The sequence below is a fragment of the Sebastes umbrosus genome, chromosome 8 (assembly GCF_015220745.1).
Source record: "Sebastes umbrosus isolate fSebUmb1 chromosome 8, fSebUmb1.pri, whole genome shotgun sequence".
NCBI classification, from domain to species: domain Eukaryota; kingdom Metazoa; phylum Chordata; class Actinopteri; order Perciformes; family Sebastidae; genus Sebastes; species Sebastes umbrosus.
In genome coordinates this window covers 3,147,157-3,163,496 of record NC_051276.1, presented here as the reverse complement: position 1 = coordinate 3,163,496, position 16,340 = coordinate 3,147,157, and the positions used below count along the sequence as shown (strand labels likewise).

Sequence of the window (16,340 nt, the reverse complement as noted above, 5' to 3'; positions counted from 1 at the left end):
TTCTCAGAGCTAAACTAACTCTTCTGCAGTGTGGAGTGAGCGCGCGTTCACGTCTAGAGGTGGAGCGAGCTGAGTGAAGGCAGGCAGGCAGAGGAGGAGAGGCAGCGGCCACACGCGAATGCGCATATGCGAGCGCGCATGTGTGGCGACCCGCTACATTTATACTCTTAAAAAGTTACAAATAGTCCCTTTAAAGGGAGATTTGTCAATTAATACTCTTATCAACATGGGAGAGGAAAAATATGCCTCTTTATGCAAATGTATGTATATATTTATTATTGGAAATCAATTAACAACACAAAACAATGACGGATATTATCCAGAAACCCTCACAGGTACTGCATTTAGCATAAAAAATATGCTCAAATCATAACATGGCAAACTGCAGCCCAACAACAACAACAGCTGTCAGTGTGTCAGTGTGCTGACCTGACTATGACTTGCCCCAAACTGCATGTGATTATCATAAAGTCGGCATGTCTGTAAAGGGGAGACTCGTGGGTACCCATATAACCCATTTACATTCACATATCTGGAGGTCAGAGGTCAAGGGACCCCTTTTGAAAATGGCCATGCCAGTTTTTCCTCGCCAAAATTTAGCGCAAGTTTGGAGCGTTATTTAGCCTGCCCCGACAATCTATTATGATATGGTTGGTACTCACGGATTTCTTAGGTTTTTGTAGTTTCATATGATACTAGGATCTTCACTCTAGCTTTAAAACTGAGCCTGCTACACATTAAAAATCGCAGGTTGCGTTAATGCGTTAAAGAAGTGGTTAGTGCATTATCATCGTGTTAACTTTGACAGCCCGAAAAAAAACACACCCTTGTTCAATTCAATATACTAAGCTGCTACAGCCTGACATGGTCTGGTTTGACCTCTAGCATACTGTGGCTAATGTTAGCTAATAATGTGTATTATTAAACTGATATTACTAAGTCAGTTGACTCTTCTCAAATTATACTACTGTTACAAGACAGTTTTAGCATTGCATTCTATTGTATCGGACTTTCAATCTAGAGCCCTTTCTTCAAAATTGTAGTTTTTACTATTTTAGCCATTTTTCTCATGTTTGCCCGATGGGGCAAATACATGCTAGTTTCCTGGTTTCCTGCACAAAAAAATGAAAATGCATCAAAATCAATGTTGTTGCTAATTATTAACATATCCCATTTAAGTGTTCAAGACTGAAATTGGTTAAAAAAAAAATCAATCAAAGTGGCAAATATGAATATATAATACTTTTATTGCAGTTGTTTGACCCAGACATTTTTGTCCTCTAAAGACATCAGAGCAACTTTTTTAAAAGAGAGTTACATCTACTATAGTGGAATATCATCTACTCCTTCACTATGTTGGGTTTGAAGTCACGTCCGACAGTCTTGGTAAGTTCCTCTGCGTACTCGGAATACCGCCCAGTCATCTGCAAAGAAAGGTACAGTGAACAGATAGATCAACAGTACTCCAGGAGAATAGATTGTATTTACCACATTACTACAAAAACTTCCCAAAACATTTTGCCTTTTTAGCAAGTATGTCCAACATACAACCAACCAATCACTGCAGGAACAAATAAACACGGCATTTCTTAAAGTAGGTCAAAACGGGACATACAGGGAGGCGCTTCTGCTATTCCCAGTTATATTTACCTTAAAACTCCATTTGTCGCTGATTTGTCTGTTCAGGTTGAGATCCATTTCTACCACCAGTAGTCCATCACCGGTCCTGGAGAGCCCCGGGCTGCGGCTGCCGTCAGGAGCAGCCACATAACTGGATCCATAGAAGTGTCCAAAGTCATGGTGAGCTGCAAAAGTCAGGAGGGCTGTCTGTAACTGGTACTGAAATAATTCACCCTGCCAGTAACAGCTACTTACTGTACTGTATGTAGATCCAAACATGACTGACTAGGGAAAAAAATGTAGATTGATAGAAAAAATAAATACTGCAACATTACAAAACATTTACAGTAGGTTATCCTTCAAAATAAACTCACTAATGCAAATGTACAAGTTAAAGAAGTTGTATTACCTTCCTTTCCATCACCTGATGTGAATTCACTTTTGAAATGTTCCTGTGTGAAATACAAGAATGCACATAATGTCACATAAGCTCCCAACAGTGACGGTTCAGCAGCCGAGTGGAGACACCGGAGTGCCCTGCACATGCTGTAGCTCCCACTGATACTGAGCTCATGTCAAGTTCAGGGCTGTGGAAGGTTTTACAACCTGTTGATGCGGAACTTCCAATTTTGGGAAGAACTGTGTGTGTCAATAGTCCTCAGGATAATAATCAGTGATGATGTTACTACATTGTTTTAAGGGGCCGGCTTTCTTTGTTTTTTTTTAATCTCAGTTTTTGAAGCATTTACCAGAGGTGTGGACTCGAGTCACATATCTAGCAAATTTGATGACTTAAAAAAAGACTTGCAACCAGACTTGGACTTTAACACCAGTGACTCATGACTTCACTTGGACTTGAATACTTTTGACTGGAAAATACTTGATTCACTTTCTCCTGAGCCCAAAGATTAAAATGTATGTTATTTAAAAACACGAAGACGATCAACTGCCCTTTACCGGAGGAACTCCGACAGCATCGAAGACGTTGGGTTCATTTACTTTTTGAGAGATCCTTTATTGATTTGTTTGGGAAGAGGATTTACTCATGGGGGAAAAAACTGAACTGAACAAACTGTATTTCTATCTTTTGTTGTTTAATGCTGAATTCCCGAAAAGTGGTGTTGTTTTGGTTGAACGCTTTATATTTGGTGAATATTATTGGGACTTGCATTTATTCCCCAGATCCACTTTGTTTGAACAGATCCAACAGCATCTAATCAGGTTGCAGGAGAGAACCATGAAGAACTAACGTTATGTTACTGAGCGCCAGATGGCGCCAGTTACTCTGTTGTTAAAATGGCATTACATTTGGTGAAGAGCGCATTATGTCTTGTTCAGGACTCAAAACTCAAAGTTAAGGACTTGGGACTTGAGCGCAAAGACATCAGACTTACTTGAGATTTGCAAAACAATGACTTGGTCCCATCTCTGGCATTTACCAAAAAAAAAACTTTCAAGAAATGTTTGGAAATGATGAATGTTTTCTAAACCAAACAGATTAGAAAACACTTTTAACAAACACTTTTTATCCAAAAAGAGCCACATGTAGGACTCGGTATGTCTAAAATCTGGCTACGGCCCTGCACTTTTGAGGGTCGGAGGCACAATTCTGTGTGATTTCATACGCTGTCATTTATCAGACCTACGTGTATGATTGCAGACAGTTCTAGAGACTGACTTACCGTCCCAACACGGTTGATTGCACAAGTGAAACAGTGGTTAGCTATTGCTGCATTCCTGGCCTCGATAGACCACATGGGCTCACTGGAGACAAGAAAAAAAACATTATTGCTGATGAATATATAACAATATATAACAACAACTTCAGCACAATCTATAACAGCAATAGGTCTAGTTTTGAGGGGAAATTAAAGGAATATGTACTACTAAAGCATCAATGATTACGCAGTTAGTTGTCAATAGGGCTGTTAAAGTTAACGCAGTAATAACACGTTTGTATTTAACGCCACTAATTCCTTTAATGCATTAAAACAACTTGCAGGTTTTAAAGATAGAGTGAAGATAATGCCATCATATGAAACTAGAAAACCTAATGAATCCATCGGTACTAACCATGTCATACTAGTACTTGCAGTTTGCCATGTTATGATTTGAGCATATTTTTTTTCTGCTAAATGCAGTACCTGTGAGGGTTTCTGGACAATATTTGTCATTGTTTTGTGTTGTTAATTGATTTCCAATAATAAAGCATATTTGCCCACTCACATGTTGATAAGAGTATTAAATACTTGACAAATCTCCCTTTAAGTAACATTTTGAACAGATACAAATGTGCGATTGACGTGCAATTAATTTGGGATTAAATATTTTAATCGATTGACAGCCATAGTTGTCCAATTAAATTAATCCTCAAGTATTTTGATAATCGTTTAATCAGTTTAAGTATTTTTTTAAAGGAGGAAAAAAAGTCAAAATTCTTTGATTCCAGCTTCTTCAATGTGAATATTTTTTCTGGTTTCTTTCCTCCTCTGTGACAATAAACTGAATATCTTTGAGTTGTGAACAAAACGAGACATTGGAGGACGTCATCTTGGGCTTTGGGAAACACTAATTGACATTTTTCACCATTTTCTGACATTTTATAGACCAAATACCTCATTAAAAGAAAATAATCGACAGCTTAATCGACAATTAAAATAATCATAAATTGCAGCCCTACTAAAGCACAATAATGATTGACACTATTAGTTAGATGTTGCGTATTGCCTCAGTAATTTGTGTTCAATCAAATCACCACACAGCAAACAAGGGGCCATATAAAGTTCCAGCCCAGTCGCACAGCAGTTTGTGAAATATTCACGGAATTTATTGTATTGATTCCTGTACATAGATGCGAATTTCACATCTTTTTCTTGATGGTCAGCACAAAATCAATTTGTATGTAATCCACGTAATTGTGAACTGGGAAATATAGAGAGCGGCCACGTAACGATGAGGTCAGGGTGGATGGGTGGTTCAAAAAACACAGAGCTTTCGCCCAGGAGACTGGTGTTCGTCTCCCGTGTGAAAGTCAAAGTTGATTTATTTGTCACGTAATTCCCAGAGTGATTTTAACCCAAACCGCGATCTTTTCCTCAAGCTAACTAGCTAGTTTGTTGCCTAAGCCTAACCAAGTTGATCTTTTCCTCAAGCTAACTAGCTAGTTTGTTGCCTAAGCCTAACAAAGTCAATCTTTTCCTGAACCCAACTAAGTAGTTTGTTGCCTAAGCCTAACCAAGTTGATCTTTTCCTCAAGCTAACTAAGTAGTTTGTTGCCAAACCTAACCACGTCAATCTTTTCCTAAACCTAACTAAGTAGTTTGTTGCCTAAGCCTAACCAAGTCGATCTTTTCCTCAAGCTAACTAAGTAGTTTGTTGCCTAAGCCTAACCACGTCGATCTTTTCCTAAACTTAACTAAGTAGTTTTATTTTGAAAAGACTGGAGCGGAAACTGAGACGTAGGAATTCGTAGGTTGTTAAAAGAAGTGTTGAGCGTCACGAAAAAAAAGGGAAACTTGTGTCTATGTACACGAATCAAATAGATTAAATTTCTTGACTAATTCACGAACTGCCGTGAGATAGGAAGATGGTGCATAGTGCAGAGAGAGGGGGACAAACAGGGGACTAATCCAGCGGAGTCTAGCGGCTCATTTTTGCCGCGGGGCCCTTCCAGAAAATGTTAATACAGCCATGCCAGAAATAATACTTCCTCCATTTTGTCCCTTGCCTGAGAGCTCCAACAGTAGCTGAGGGGTTGAAGATGATCTCAGCTCCATTCATACTGTACATGAACCAGTTGAGAGGGTGATGGCGCCCGTAGCAGATATTCACAGCAATGTTCCCGAACTGTGTCTGGAACACTGTGTGGCCGGTGTCGCCCTCCATATAATAAGTAGACTGATCATAAAAGAAAACACAGTGAACACAGCAGTTGGCACTAATTTCATACAGGTGCATATACAAGAAAAATCACACACCAACCTCATTAAAGTCTCCAATCCTGGGAATATGGTTCTTCCTGCTCTTTCCCAGCACATTTCCAGAGTTGGAGATCACCACTGCTGTGTTCCACAGAGTGCTGTGCAGCCCCTCTCGCTCCAGAATCGGAGAAACGACCACCATGTTGTATTTTTTGGCCAGCTAATGACAGAATCATAGTGTCATTAGGCTTCTGTAGTAAAGTATATCATTGCACTGTGGCAGACTTCTAATCTCACCTCTTGGCAGAACTGTGTGGTGTGTCCTTCTTCAGCGGACTCTGCAAACTCCGTCCATGGTTCTTTCTCACGGGTGCAGAAAGCAAAGGGCATGGCTGTGGACATGCAAAAGACAGGTTAGTCTGTTTACTGGCTAATATGAAATGTGTGGTTCAGACTCATGAAAGCACTCACTCCAGGTCTCCTGAAAGCAGACGATGTTTACACCGCACATGGCTGCCACTTCAACCATTTCACCAACCCGTTTATGCATGGCATTGACCTGTGGAGGAGACAACCAGAGCGTTCACACCAGTGACAGTGATCACCACATCAGGTGAGAGAAATGGATTCTATCACCTGAACAACATCCTGTCTGTCTCTATCCCACTGAAACCACAACAGGTCTGTTTAAATGGACTGTATGTACGTTTTTACATGTATAAACATTTTTGAATCGTTTTTTAATTGCCAATGTGTGAACAGGTTGTAACCTAACCTAAAAAATTTGACCTACCGCGACTTTCTGGGTTTCCTCTATGAACCTGTAGACTGCTTTTAACGTGAAGAACCCGGGCAGATTTTTCCGGGAAAATCCAACGGATGTGACGTCATGTGCTCTCGTGAGTGCCTTAGCTGTAGATAACGTTCGGTTAACAATGGAGTCTGCTAACGCCAACAAACGACCAGTCCACACCACAACTCAGACTCCAACACAAACTCCACGGAAGCACAACAAAATAATATATATATATTATATAGTGAAAAAACGTATTGTGACCAACGTCGGGCGAAAACTAGTGTTGTGGGAGAATAGCGGAGCCAGTGCAAAAAGTGTGTGTGCATGTGAGAAGTGAGTGGTGAAGCAAGAGAGAGAGAGAGAGAGAGAGAGAGAGAGAGAGAGAGAGAGAGAGAGAGAGAGAGAGAGAGAGCGGCAACGAGTGTGTGAGAATAGAGAGAGCAGTGGAGCAGAAGAGAGTTAGTTTAGCTTCGAGAATATCCAGTGTATGTACAGTGGAAGTTGCAGTTTGTGCAGAAATGTGTCTTGTTTCCTTGCTGCTGAATGGGGTGGCGGGGGTTAACTCCAGAGCGAGTCACATTATCGACTCCGGCCCAGGGGACCATAACTACGGTGTCTCCCCTGTTTCTTCTGACCATGGTCGGGAAACTGAAGCAGGAAAAGTTAACACTAGGATCAACATCGGCCGGGCCTACCATTCATAGAGGGACCTCCGTCTGGTCAGCTAACATTACTGCCAAGCATGTGAAATATAGAGTGATATTGGGCTTTTAGCTGCTAATGATGCTAACAATACTCAACATGATGCCTGTCAATCACGTTCAGTCTTGTGTGTGTCGGTAGAGCGAGCACAAGCGCGAACAACAGGACGCTGACTGTCGTTGACTTAACGGCAACAGGTGTCACTGTTAACAAGTAATTTCTGATTCTTACATTGAGTCCCTTTAATAATGTGTCTGGGTCCTGACCTGGTCCAGGATGGGTGCATCAGTGGGCAGAACAATGCGGAGCTGAATGAGTCCCACGCGGATCTTTCTGGGCGGCCTCAGTTGTTCCTGTGCGGCTTCAAACCCGTAACCCTTCAGCTCAAAGTCACGCTCAGAGGCAGCGTTCACGGCACTTGCAGGGAGCTCCAACTTCCTGTGACAGAGAGAAGATTCTTCTTCACAATGGACACCCAGACAAGAAGATAAGGAGAAGATCTAACATTGCTTGCTTGTAATAGGGGAGACCGGGGATGATAGTAACTCAGCGGTTGTTCGTGCTAGATTCTCTCAAACTTTGATACATGGTACCCAATATTTGTCTACAACAAATAAAACTCACTTGGACATCTATTACATAATCACACACTATGTGAGTTAATGTCAAATGTAAAGAGTTCCGTTGTTACAATCTATCCCACTACTGGGTGAGTTGTGACACTTGCTGGGGATAGATGTAACAATGAGAGGTCATTTGTTGAAATGAGAGATCCACATTATCCAATTTTCTGCAAGAACTCTATTGGAGAATAAAGAATAAACTGTTTTGAATAAAGTCACCAATTTAAAGTGACAAAAAAAACACTTATTGCTTTAAAAAAAACTTTTATGACTTTAAATTTAGCAAATACACAATACACAAATACAATTGCTGTGTGTGTTTGTGTGAGTGAGTGTGTGGACTGTAGGCCCACCAAGCCAACGGTCAGCTGTCGGACAGTTTGGGGCCATCGGTGAGCGTCTGTCGGTCTAGTTTTAGCGGTGAATCCCGCACCGTCGGCTCCAGTCTGCCCGTGTCTGAGGCTTTTCGGCCGATTCAGCGTGTCGAAACGACGGTGGAGCCCGTCGGTGAAAGAAATCACTCTGATTGGCTGTTCAGCTTTGTGCAAATCAGTGCACCAGAAGAGAAACGGAAGTGAGGAAAGCAAGCCAACGAGTAAAGTCAAAACGAAAAAGACAGAAGTGTCTTCTCATTTTTCATCTGATTATTCCAATACACAGATATTCTCACAACGACGTGGCCATCTGGAATGAAGCTAAGTGGCGAGATGTCGGCCAAAAATAAGGTGACGTGAGGCGACACAACGGTCGGCCTTCGTCGACGCTAGTCCGCTGGCCCAGAACTGACTTTTTTCTTTTTTTTAAAGATTGTTTTTTTTGCCTTTATTAAATAGAGACAGTGATAGTGATAGTTGTGAAAGGGAGAGAGAGAGAGAGAGAGAGAGAGAGAGAGGGTACGACATGCAGCAAAGGGTTGCGGGTCGGATTGGAACCCCGGGCCGCTGCAGTAAGGACTCAGCCTTGGTACCAATTATCCGCTGAGTTACAGACATCTCTTTCCCAATGTAAGTCTATGGCATAAAGCCTTTTTGGGCCCGATGACATCACGTGACAGACACGGAAGTTGTGGTACAACCGTTTGGATCCTACGAAAATGTTCATCAAAGTCCGGCGCGCTTCCTGGGGGCTTGTCCCCACCCCCCAGCAAACATTACATAGCTCACTGTTTTAGCATGTGGGTTTGAAGTTAGCATGAATGCAAAGCATCAAATGAAACTAGAGAACCTGCTACTTTAGGTTGTGTGAGTTAAATCATTGTATCTACAATACAATGAACGCTATAGGCAAAAAAAAAAATCTTGATTCAAACCTTTTACTTTATTACCTGAAATTCAGTTTTTGGGTCAAAAAATCCATAATGTTGCTCACAGATATATGCCAATAAAGCAAATGGGAGCGTACGATATTGATGACATCATTACAGCTCTTTTTTGATTGGTCAAACTGACAGTGTTCCGTCTAACCAGGTGTCTTTGGGTATTGGACTGTTGGTTGTACAGAATAAAGTATCTTAATAGTTCACCTTGCACTCTAGGATATTACAATAGGATTTTTTTCACAATTTTTTTACATTATTATTTTATTTTATTACAGCTCTACTTTTTTGTTTTCCTTCTGGAGATGTGACTCATAAATAAATAGAAGTTTGTACTAATACTCCCCCAGCAATAACACCATTGTTAAGTGTGCAGCAAATATACTTTTAATTGTAAGGGCTACTTCGACGCAGAAACTACATGTGTAAAGTTTTTAACATTTTATTGCATCATCTTTTCTTTGCCCAGTTGAAGGGTTGTGTGTGTTGAACCCTGCAACTCTGACCAAAGTAACCAAAGTCCACTCAGCACAATAATAATTTACCAGGAACAAACTGAATAGAAAAAGCACAGTACAAGACAATGAGCTCAAATCTCTGAACAGTTAGTTTGTTGTTCACAACAGATTAGAATTTCTCATTCGTTCAAGCAAATTGCACTAGTTTTGGCACATATGTGCAAAAGAGTCAGTACAATAACCACTTGCACATGGTTTATTGATCAAAACCGACGAGTTGATTCTCAGTGAGATTCTCGTCCTCTTCACAACTTCTAAACATTCATTCATCGTTTGAACCATCACATGCAAAATGATCCACTCAGTTATCAAAATCTGTCAGACATACATGTATATTCCATAAATATCTATGACATGGTGTTATGTACTGTGAGGAGGTACAATTAGTTGATTTTTTTACTTAACTACAGCAGGCTATTTCATGGTTGTAGTGGGGGGGGGGTCATTTTGAGGCAAATTGTCTGTTCACTATAAGACTTTACAAGAGAAAGGTGACTTTTCCGTTTACAGTACATGTAACACATTGCTACACAAATACATTTACTGTAAACTCACATGACCATATCCATTTCTGTGTATACAGTAGTATTGAACAGTATTGACTTTTCCCAGTAAACTTTTACCCCTGTTGAAATGGGAATCTAAAAAGCTTAATGTGATACACAACATCATTCTTCTAGATAGAGCTGACATTCTGGTGTAGTACAGTCAGCAGTCAGTGTCAACAAACAAGTAGAACAAAACAGAGATTTGTCTATCAGAAACATTTACAGGGTTGGAGTCGTTGGCCACTTTACTGACACAATAACGAGCTTTTGAACCATGAATGGAGTGTTTGGGTGAGTTACTACCTTTTGCAGACATGCAATAGAGTTGTGACAGTTGCACACACAGTTTAGAGAAAGTTAAGACTGTTTCGAGAAATGAGCCAAAGCGATTGAGAAGCACTGTAATATGATCCAGATGCCTGGTTCACTACAGTTAAACACGCACTCTTTCTCGCGACAACTCACTTGGTTTCCTTCCCGTATAAGATGCGTTTCACCTCTGACAGCTCGGCCTCTGGCAGGTGAGACTCCAGACATTCATCCAGTGACTCAAACTCCGTACATGAGGACATCTCTGCGCTTTCTTCTGTTCTGCGGCTCCACAGCAGCAACAGCAGCAGCACTCCTTATATATATACTACTCCTCTGTGTTGACACGTGAATGACGCACATTCAGGAAGTGGGGAAGAAGAGCCTATCGTGTCTATCCAGATCTGTCCAGTAGCTGTTAGAGAAGTAGAGCCAGTTCCAGTCCGGCCCCTCCAGCCTCCAGCCTCCCACTACCACTCCGTCTCCATTTCCGTGGTGGAGGAATCTCCGTCTGTAGTCACTCACAGCTCAGTGAAGCTCCTTCTTTAAGGTGGAGGGGAGAAATACAACAGACACTTTGGGATCAACTTTACGGAGCCCCCCTAGACCTCTAGGAGAACATTTGTATTATCTCGTTCCCTCGAGTTACTTCCTAGAGCACTTCCTCCAATTATTCCTGACAGTCAGCACATTGCTGATGTACGAAGCCCCCCTACATGATTTACTTCGATAAAGTGGAAAAGATATTGACAGATTCAAACTTCCTGGATCAATAACTCATAACGACTGCTCTTTATAACCGTAGTAAGGTAGACAACGAGCTACAAACTCATTTTAATCAACACACAACACATAACACTGGTCTCTATGTGCAGCTGGCTGTGAGACGAGTGGTCAGGGACCGTCTACAAAGGCAACGCCGAAAAGAGAAAAATATTCAATAACTTTAGTATTATACAGTGTAGTACCACCAAAATTACTTCACACATTAATGATCTCCTCATAGTTGTACTACAACACTCGGTTTGTAAAAAATATTATATTGCATAATTCTTTTGAATTTTTAATGGGAAAAAATATTCAATAACTTCAGTATTATGCAGTGTAGTACCATCAAAATCACTTCACACATCAATGGTCTCTTCGTGATTATACTTATTAAGACTTTTTGATGGCACTACACTGTATAAAAGGGAACGAGATACCTAACTCGAGGGAACGAGTTCATACAAATTTTCTCCTAGGTGGTCCTGGGGGGGGGCTCCTTAGAATTTCCCTCTCAGAAGATCAGAATCAGAAATACATTATTGATCACCGGGGGGAAATCATAAGAAAATATAAATAAGAAATATATATATAACGACAGTGCAAATATTACTGCTGAAAAAAATAAGATATGCAAATAATATAAATTCATGCATTTATAAAAATGCAAGAATAGTATAAATAAATGAGAATATTAGTTTAAATGTTCTGTATAAATAAATGCAGTGTTAATGCCAGTGTAAACGAGATTATTGCATAGCTGAAATATTGCACTTAATTATTGCACTGTAAAGTCAGTATTGTACAGTTGAAGATATAATAAATCATGGGGCTATAGCTCCTGATAGGGGTAAAACATTATTAATATATGTTGTGTAAAAATATATGTGGTGTGTGTGTTGTGTGTGTATATATATTGGTAGTCGCAGAGGGTTTACATTTCCAGAAGACCAATCTGACCCTTTGAAAAATAATGTTGTTCTTTAGGAGAGTACTTTGACACTGTTCCATCCAGATATATAGGCTTATTGTTCATATTGCTGTTATTTTCTAAACTGTTGCGTGAATTGTTCATATTTTTTATATTTTTCTATACTTTTTATCTGTGAAAAATTCAAGGAACTAGACAGCTAAATGAAAATTTGTTCCACTAGTTTCAGCATCAAGAGTTCAGAAGATAAAAGCTTGAACATCACCTGAAATTCTTAAAATAACACCATCACTTAAAAATTGCAGCACTCCTGACCTCTAGTGGCTGAAGCCACACAAATGTTTTGGCTTGTGATCACTTACAATAAAAACAGCGTCTTCTTGGAGCACCTGTGGGGTTTCAGATGAGATTATCATTTCCACTAAAGAGACATTCCCCCTCTAAATTTAACAACTGGACATTCTCAGATGGCATGCATTTATATATTTTTTTTAAAGAGGTAAAATGATCCAATGTTTCACAAAAAGCCAAAATTAGAGAAAAGTCTAAACACAAATGTGTGTAGTAGAATTTATTTCTCATTTTACAACCCCTCAGATTGATCTTGTAACCCCTGAGAGGGGTCCGACCGCTGTCGGATTTAATGATGAATTTTTACTTTTACTTGCAGTGTTTTTATATTAATGTATTGGTACTTTAATTTAAGTTAAGGATCTGAATACTTCTCCCACCACTGATGTAGCCTATGTGATAATCTGTGTGTCTATCAGAGATAGAGTTCAAAGTTGAGAATCAAAGTAGTACACAGTGAACAAGAATAATTGTTCATTTAGATAACTAGTTTAGGTATGGGTCCATCATCTCATCAGTTACCATGGACAGCTGTATACATAATGCTTCCTACTGGCTAAATCAGAGCACTGCTGCCACATAGACTCAACTGTTTGACTCATTTTACTTTTATTAAAGGGTACAAAAATACTTTACGAATCCCCTCCTGTGTTTGAAACATTTAAAAAATAGATATGTTATTTTGTTTTTACTGATGCTTCTTGTTTCTTTACTATCCCCTTTGCTGCTGTACACTGTAAACAATTGCTGTTAATTTACAGCAGAATTTCAACAGTATTAACCTGTTATTGCTAAAAACAGTGCTTTACTGTTAATACAAAAGAAAATCTGTTAAATTACGCTCATAGGCCGTTTTTTAACTGAACTATAATGTATTCTTAAAAAACAGCACTTTACTGCTGATCAACTGTCTAAAGTATCATGAATAACAGTTTCATGCAGTATTTTTTGAATTCTGGGAAGAGCAATTTCACCTGATCTGCACATGTGAGGCTGGATCCGTTCTTTTCTTCATCCATCCCCATCTTACTGATTATTTGGTGAGTAGTAATTTTATTTAATTAATAAATCTGTGCAAAGTTTATCAGTGATGTTTCCAGTTAGTTTGCATTACAGAATATGTGCATGTCATGATAGAGGGATTCAACAGCAAGCTAGAATTTCACAGATGATTGCACATTAATCGGACAACACAAGGAGCTCATTTTAATTTCTATGTATTCAAGTTAATATCTAAGTTAATGTGCTGACACATGTACTTTGCCAGTGAATTCATGCATAACGACGGTGTATACATTTTACAGTCTATGGAAGTCCCTTCAACATTTAAAGTAACATTAAGACTTCAGTGCATGTTGGTTATTGGGTGGTAATTCAGCAGAGCAGATACAAAATTGAAGGCAAGTTTATTTACTAGCTAACTAGTGTTTTTGAATGATATCTGAAAACCACATGTTCTATAGATCAGATGGTCAGAATATTCATAATTGATCAAAAAACAGTTTCTCAGCCAGTAATGCACACCACTCAACACAATTCATTTCAAACATTGACTAAAAATCCATGAAGTTGACTGAGGAAAATTCTTTCTAAGTTTCAGGTGAAACAGCAGGAAGCTATTGGCGCTGGATGGTCAGCCTTGAGGGCCACTTCATATGTGAAGGGATCCAGCCCACCTTCTTGATGGGGCTTGCTGCATTATTTTCCACCTTCTACACCTGCACGCTCAAATTAATCTCAAGGTTAGATACTTTCAGTAAAACCTGTATTTTTATTGTGGCATTAATCTAAGTGATTCACACAACTTGATTTTTACACAGTACCTGAAGAAACACTATCATTTTTCAGGTGCACCGTAGGAATAAACCCCGAGAGAGGCACCAAGGATGGACAGGGCAAAGTCTTCTCAAAGAAAACTGGCGAATTCATGAGCTACAGGACAAGACTACAACCGTATATCCACATGTATTCACTCTGCTGATGGGACTCATGGACTTGAGTGGGACTTCATTTAAAATGGTGAGTTTACATTACATACATGATAAGAGGAAATGAGGGGTACACACGCTGATTTTGTATGTGAGAAGTTACAATGAAAGTTATGTTGGAACTCATATATCTCTCTCTCACACAGTCAGCGGGCTACCAAGGCTGGATTGAGAGAACTGGCGTCTTTGAGTGGGCCATAAGTCATTCACTAACTCACTCCCCCATTATCGCCCAATACTTGGACTTCCACACTTATCCATGTGCCTTGTTAGAGCCTGAATATTCATACTTGGACATGATGTCACATGTCTGGTGGTGTTGGTGCTCATTAGTATATAAACAAATTATTTTTTATTTAATGTTAATTTTTAAAAAAATTTGTACCACTGATATGCCTTAAGGTTCAGCAATATATTCAGTATATTCACATGTTACATGATATAAGGCAAAATATTATTTGAGAGTTTTGTTTTAACTCTATGATATAGCTCAACTCTCTGTAACTGTTCCACAAAGTAAGGTTAGTAAGATTGACAGATGTCTTCAGAAATGCTATTTCTTCTGAAATTTGGTTTGTTATCTGTGTCAGGTTTTTGTTGGCGCTGTGTTGAACTTCATATGAAAATAAAAAATAAAGTGCAATAAGATAAGCTGTAGATGTTCTTTTCTCACACATTGTACATGATTGGAAAATCAGTGAATTAGCTCTGTTCTTCACTCACATGTTGTTATGGTTTGCATTCTGTGCTTGTAGCCAGCTATAGACAGACATTTTGGGCCTTATAGCCTTAATTATAGCCTTTTTCTTAACAAGTGCCTTTAATTGTATTTAGTGTGACTATTCCTATGTCTGTAACCTGCTAAGTCTATTCATCTAGGCAAAAAATAATGTTTATTAAAATGTATGTAAAAAATACAACCTAAATAGTGCATTGAAACAAATCAGTAAGATAATGTAAAAGAAAGGGATAAAAACAGCTATATAATTTATCCTTAAACAGTAAATTAACTGTAAAATACTGTGAAATTAATCAAAAAAACAGTATATACTGTATTTTTCATTAACAGTACAAAGCTGTAAATTTCAGCTACGGTATAATAATGTTAATTTTACAGTAGAATAATGGCAACCCTGCTTCCAGCTCTTTACTGTTATTTTACTGGGAAATTCTTAACAGTGTACACTGCACATTTCCCCAATGTGGGACTAATAAAGGAATATCTTATCTTATCTTATTTCAGGTAGACCTCTTTCAATTTACAGGACAATTTTACACACAATTTTGGAGTGTTTCTGTTCTCCCTTTCCCCTTTATTTATGTCTTAATTTAATTTGATTGATACCTGTTCAAACGTTATATAAAACTCAAAAAGGCTCCATTAATTTTGAAACAAAATGTTTTGTGCTTAGACATGGACCATTGCTTAGTTAAAAACACGCTTTAAAAAGTGTCTAAAGAAAACTATATTTACATATGTGAAAATATTATTGTTATTATTATAAGCTATATTTAAAAAAAAATTCTGATAGATTTAAATTATTGTATAATCATGTACAGTATAATATCACTGGCCAGCAAAGCAAAGAGTGGAACATTGAGACATAAAGTTTAATTGAATATTTTGATCAAAGTCTTTGCAGAGCCTCTTTTCAGCAAATAAACACTTTGTGCCAAATCCTCATGTGGCGGCTACATGGTTCACTGTTACCTACTTCCGTTTTCGCTTCAATCCCATTAATTATCCCGCGAAAAAATACTTCTATCTTATATCGTTTTAAATTAAATTTCACAAATCTTCGCGGCTCAAATTGGTATTAAAAAGTGAATTTGGCCAGCGTCGTCCTTACTGTATACAGTAAAGTTAGCTAATATTATATATATATATATATATATATATATATATATATATATATATATATTATTATATATATAATATCAGCACACTGGTGTA

The 16,340-nt window shown here is 38.7% G+C and overlaps 1 protein-coding gene across 1 annotated transcript; it reads right to left on the bottom strand.

Annotated features, from left to right (window-relative positions):
• Positions 1–1,227: 1,227 nt before the first annotated feature.
• Positions 1,228–10,965, bottom strand: upb1 (ureidopropionase, beta). Its single transcript, XM_037779019.1, has 10 exons — positions 10,508–10,965; positions 7,305–7,476; positions 6,012–6,099; positions 5,838–5,932; positions 5,602–5,760; positions 5,348–5,517; positions 3,303–3,384; positions 2,030–2,072; positions 1,651–1,805; positions 1,228–1,424 (listed from the first exon to the last, which is right to left on the bottom strand). Exons 1-10 carry the CDS (start codon positions 10,612–10,614, stop codon positions 1,341–1,343), a joined length of 1,155 nt encoding a protein of 384 aa, XP_037634947.1. The 5' UTR covers positions 10,615–10,965; the 3' UTR covers positions 1,228–1,340.
• Positions 10,966–16,340: the final 5,375 nt, after the last annotated feature.

What these genes read in the sequence shown, in the direction of transcription:
- upb1 (XM_037779019.1), bottom strand. Translation starts at nt 10,614, where the DNA reads ATGTCCTCATGTACGGAGTTTGAGTCACTGGATGAATGTCTGGAGTCT. An exon ending in CTGCTTTCAGGAGACCTGGA is followed by an intron (nt 5,933 to 6,011) that starts GTGAGTGCTTTC and finishes GCATGTCCACAG; the next exon opens with CCATGCCCTTTGCTTTCTGC. An exon ending in ATCAGGTGATGGAAAGGAAG is followed by an intron (nt 1,806 to 2,029) that starts GTAATACAACTT and finishes TGACTTTTGCAG; the next exon opens with CTCACCATGACTTTGGACAC.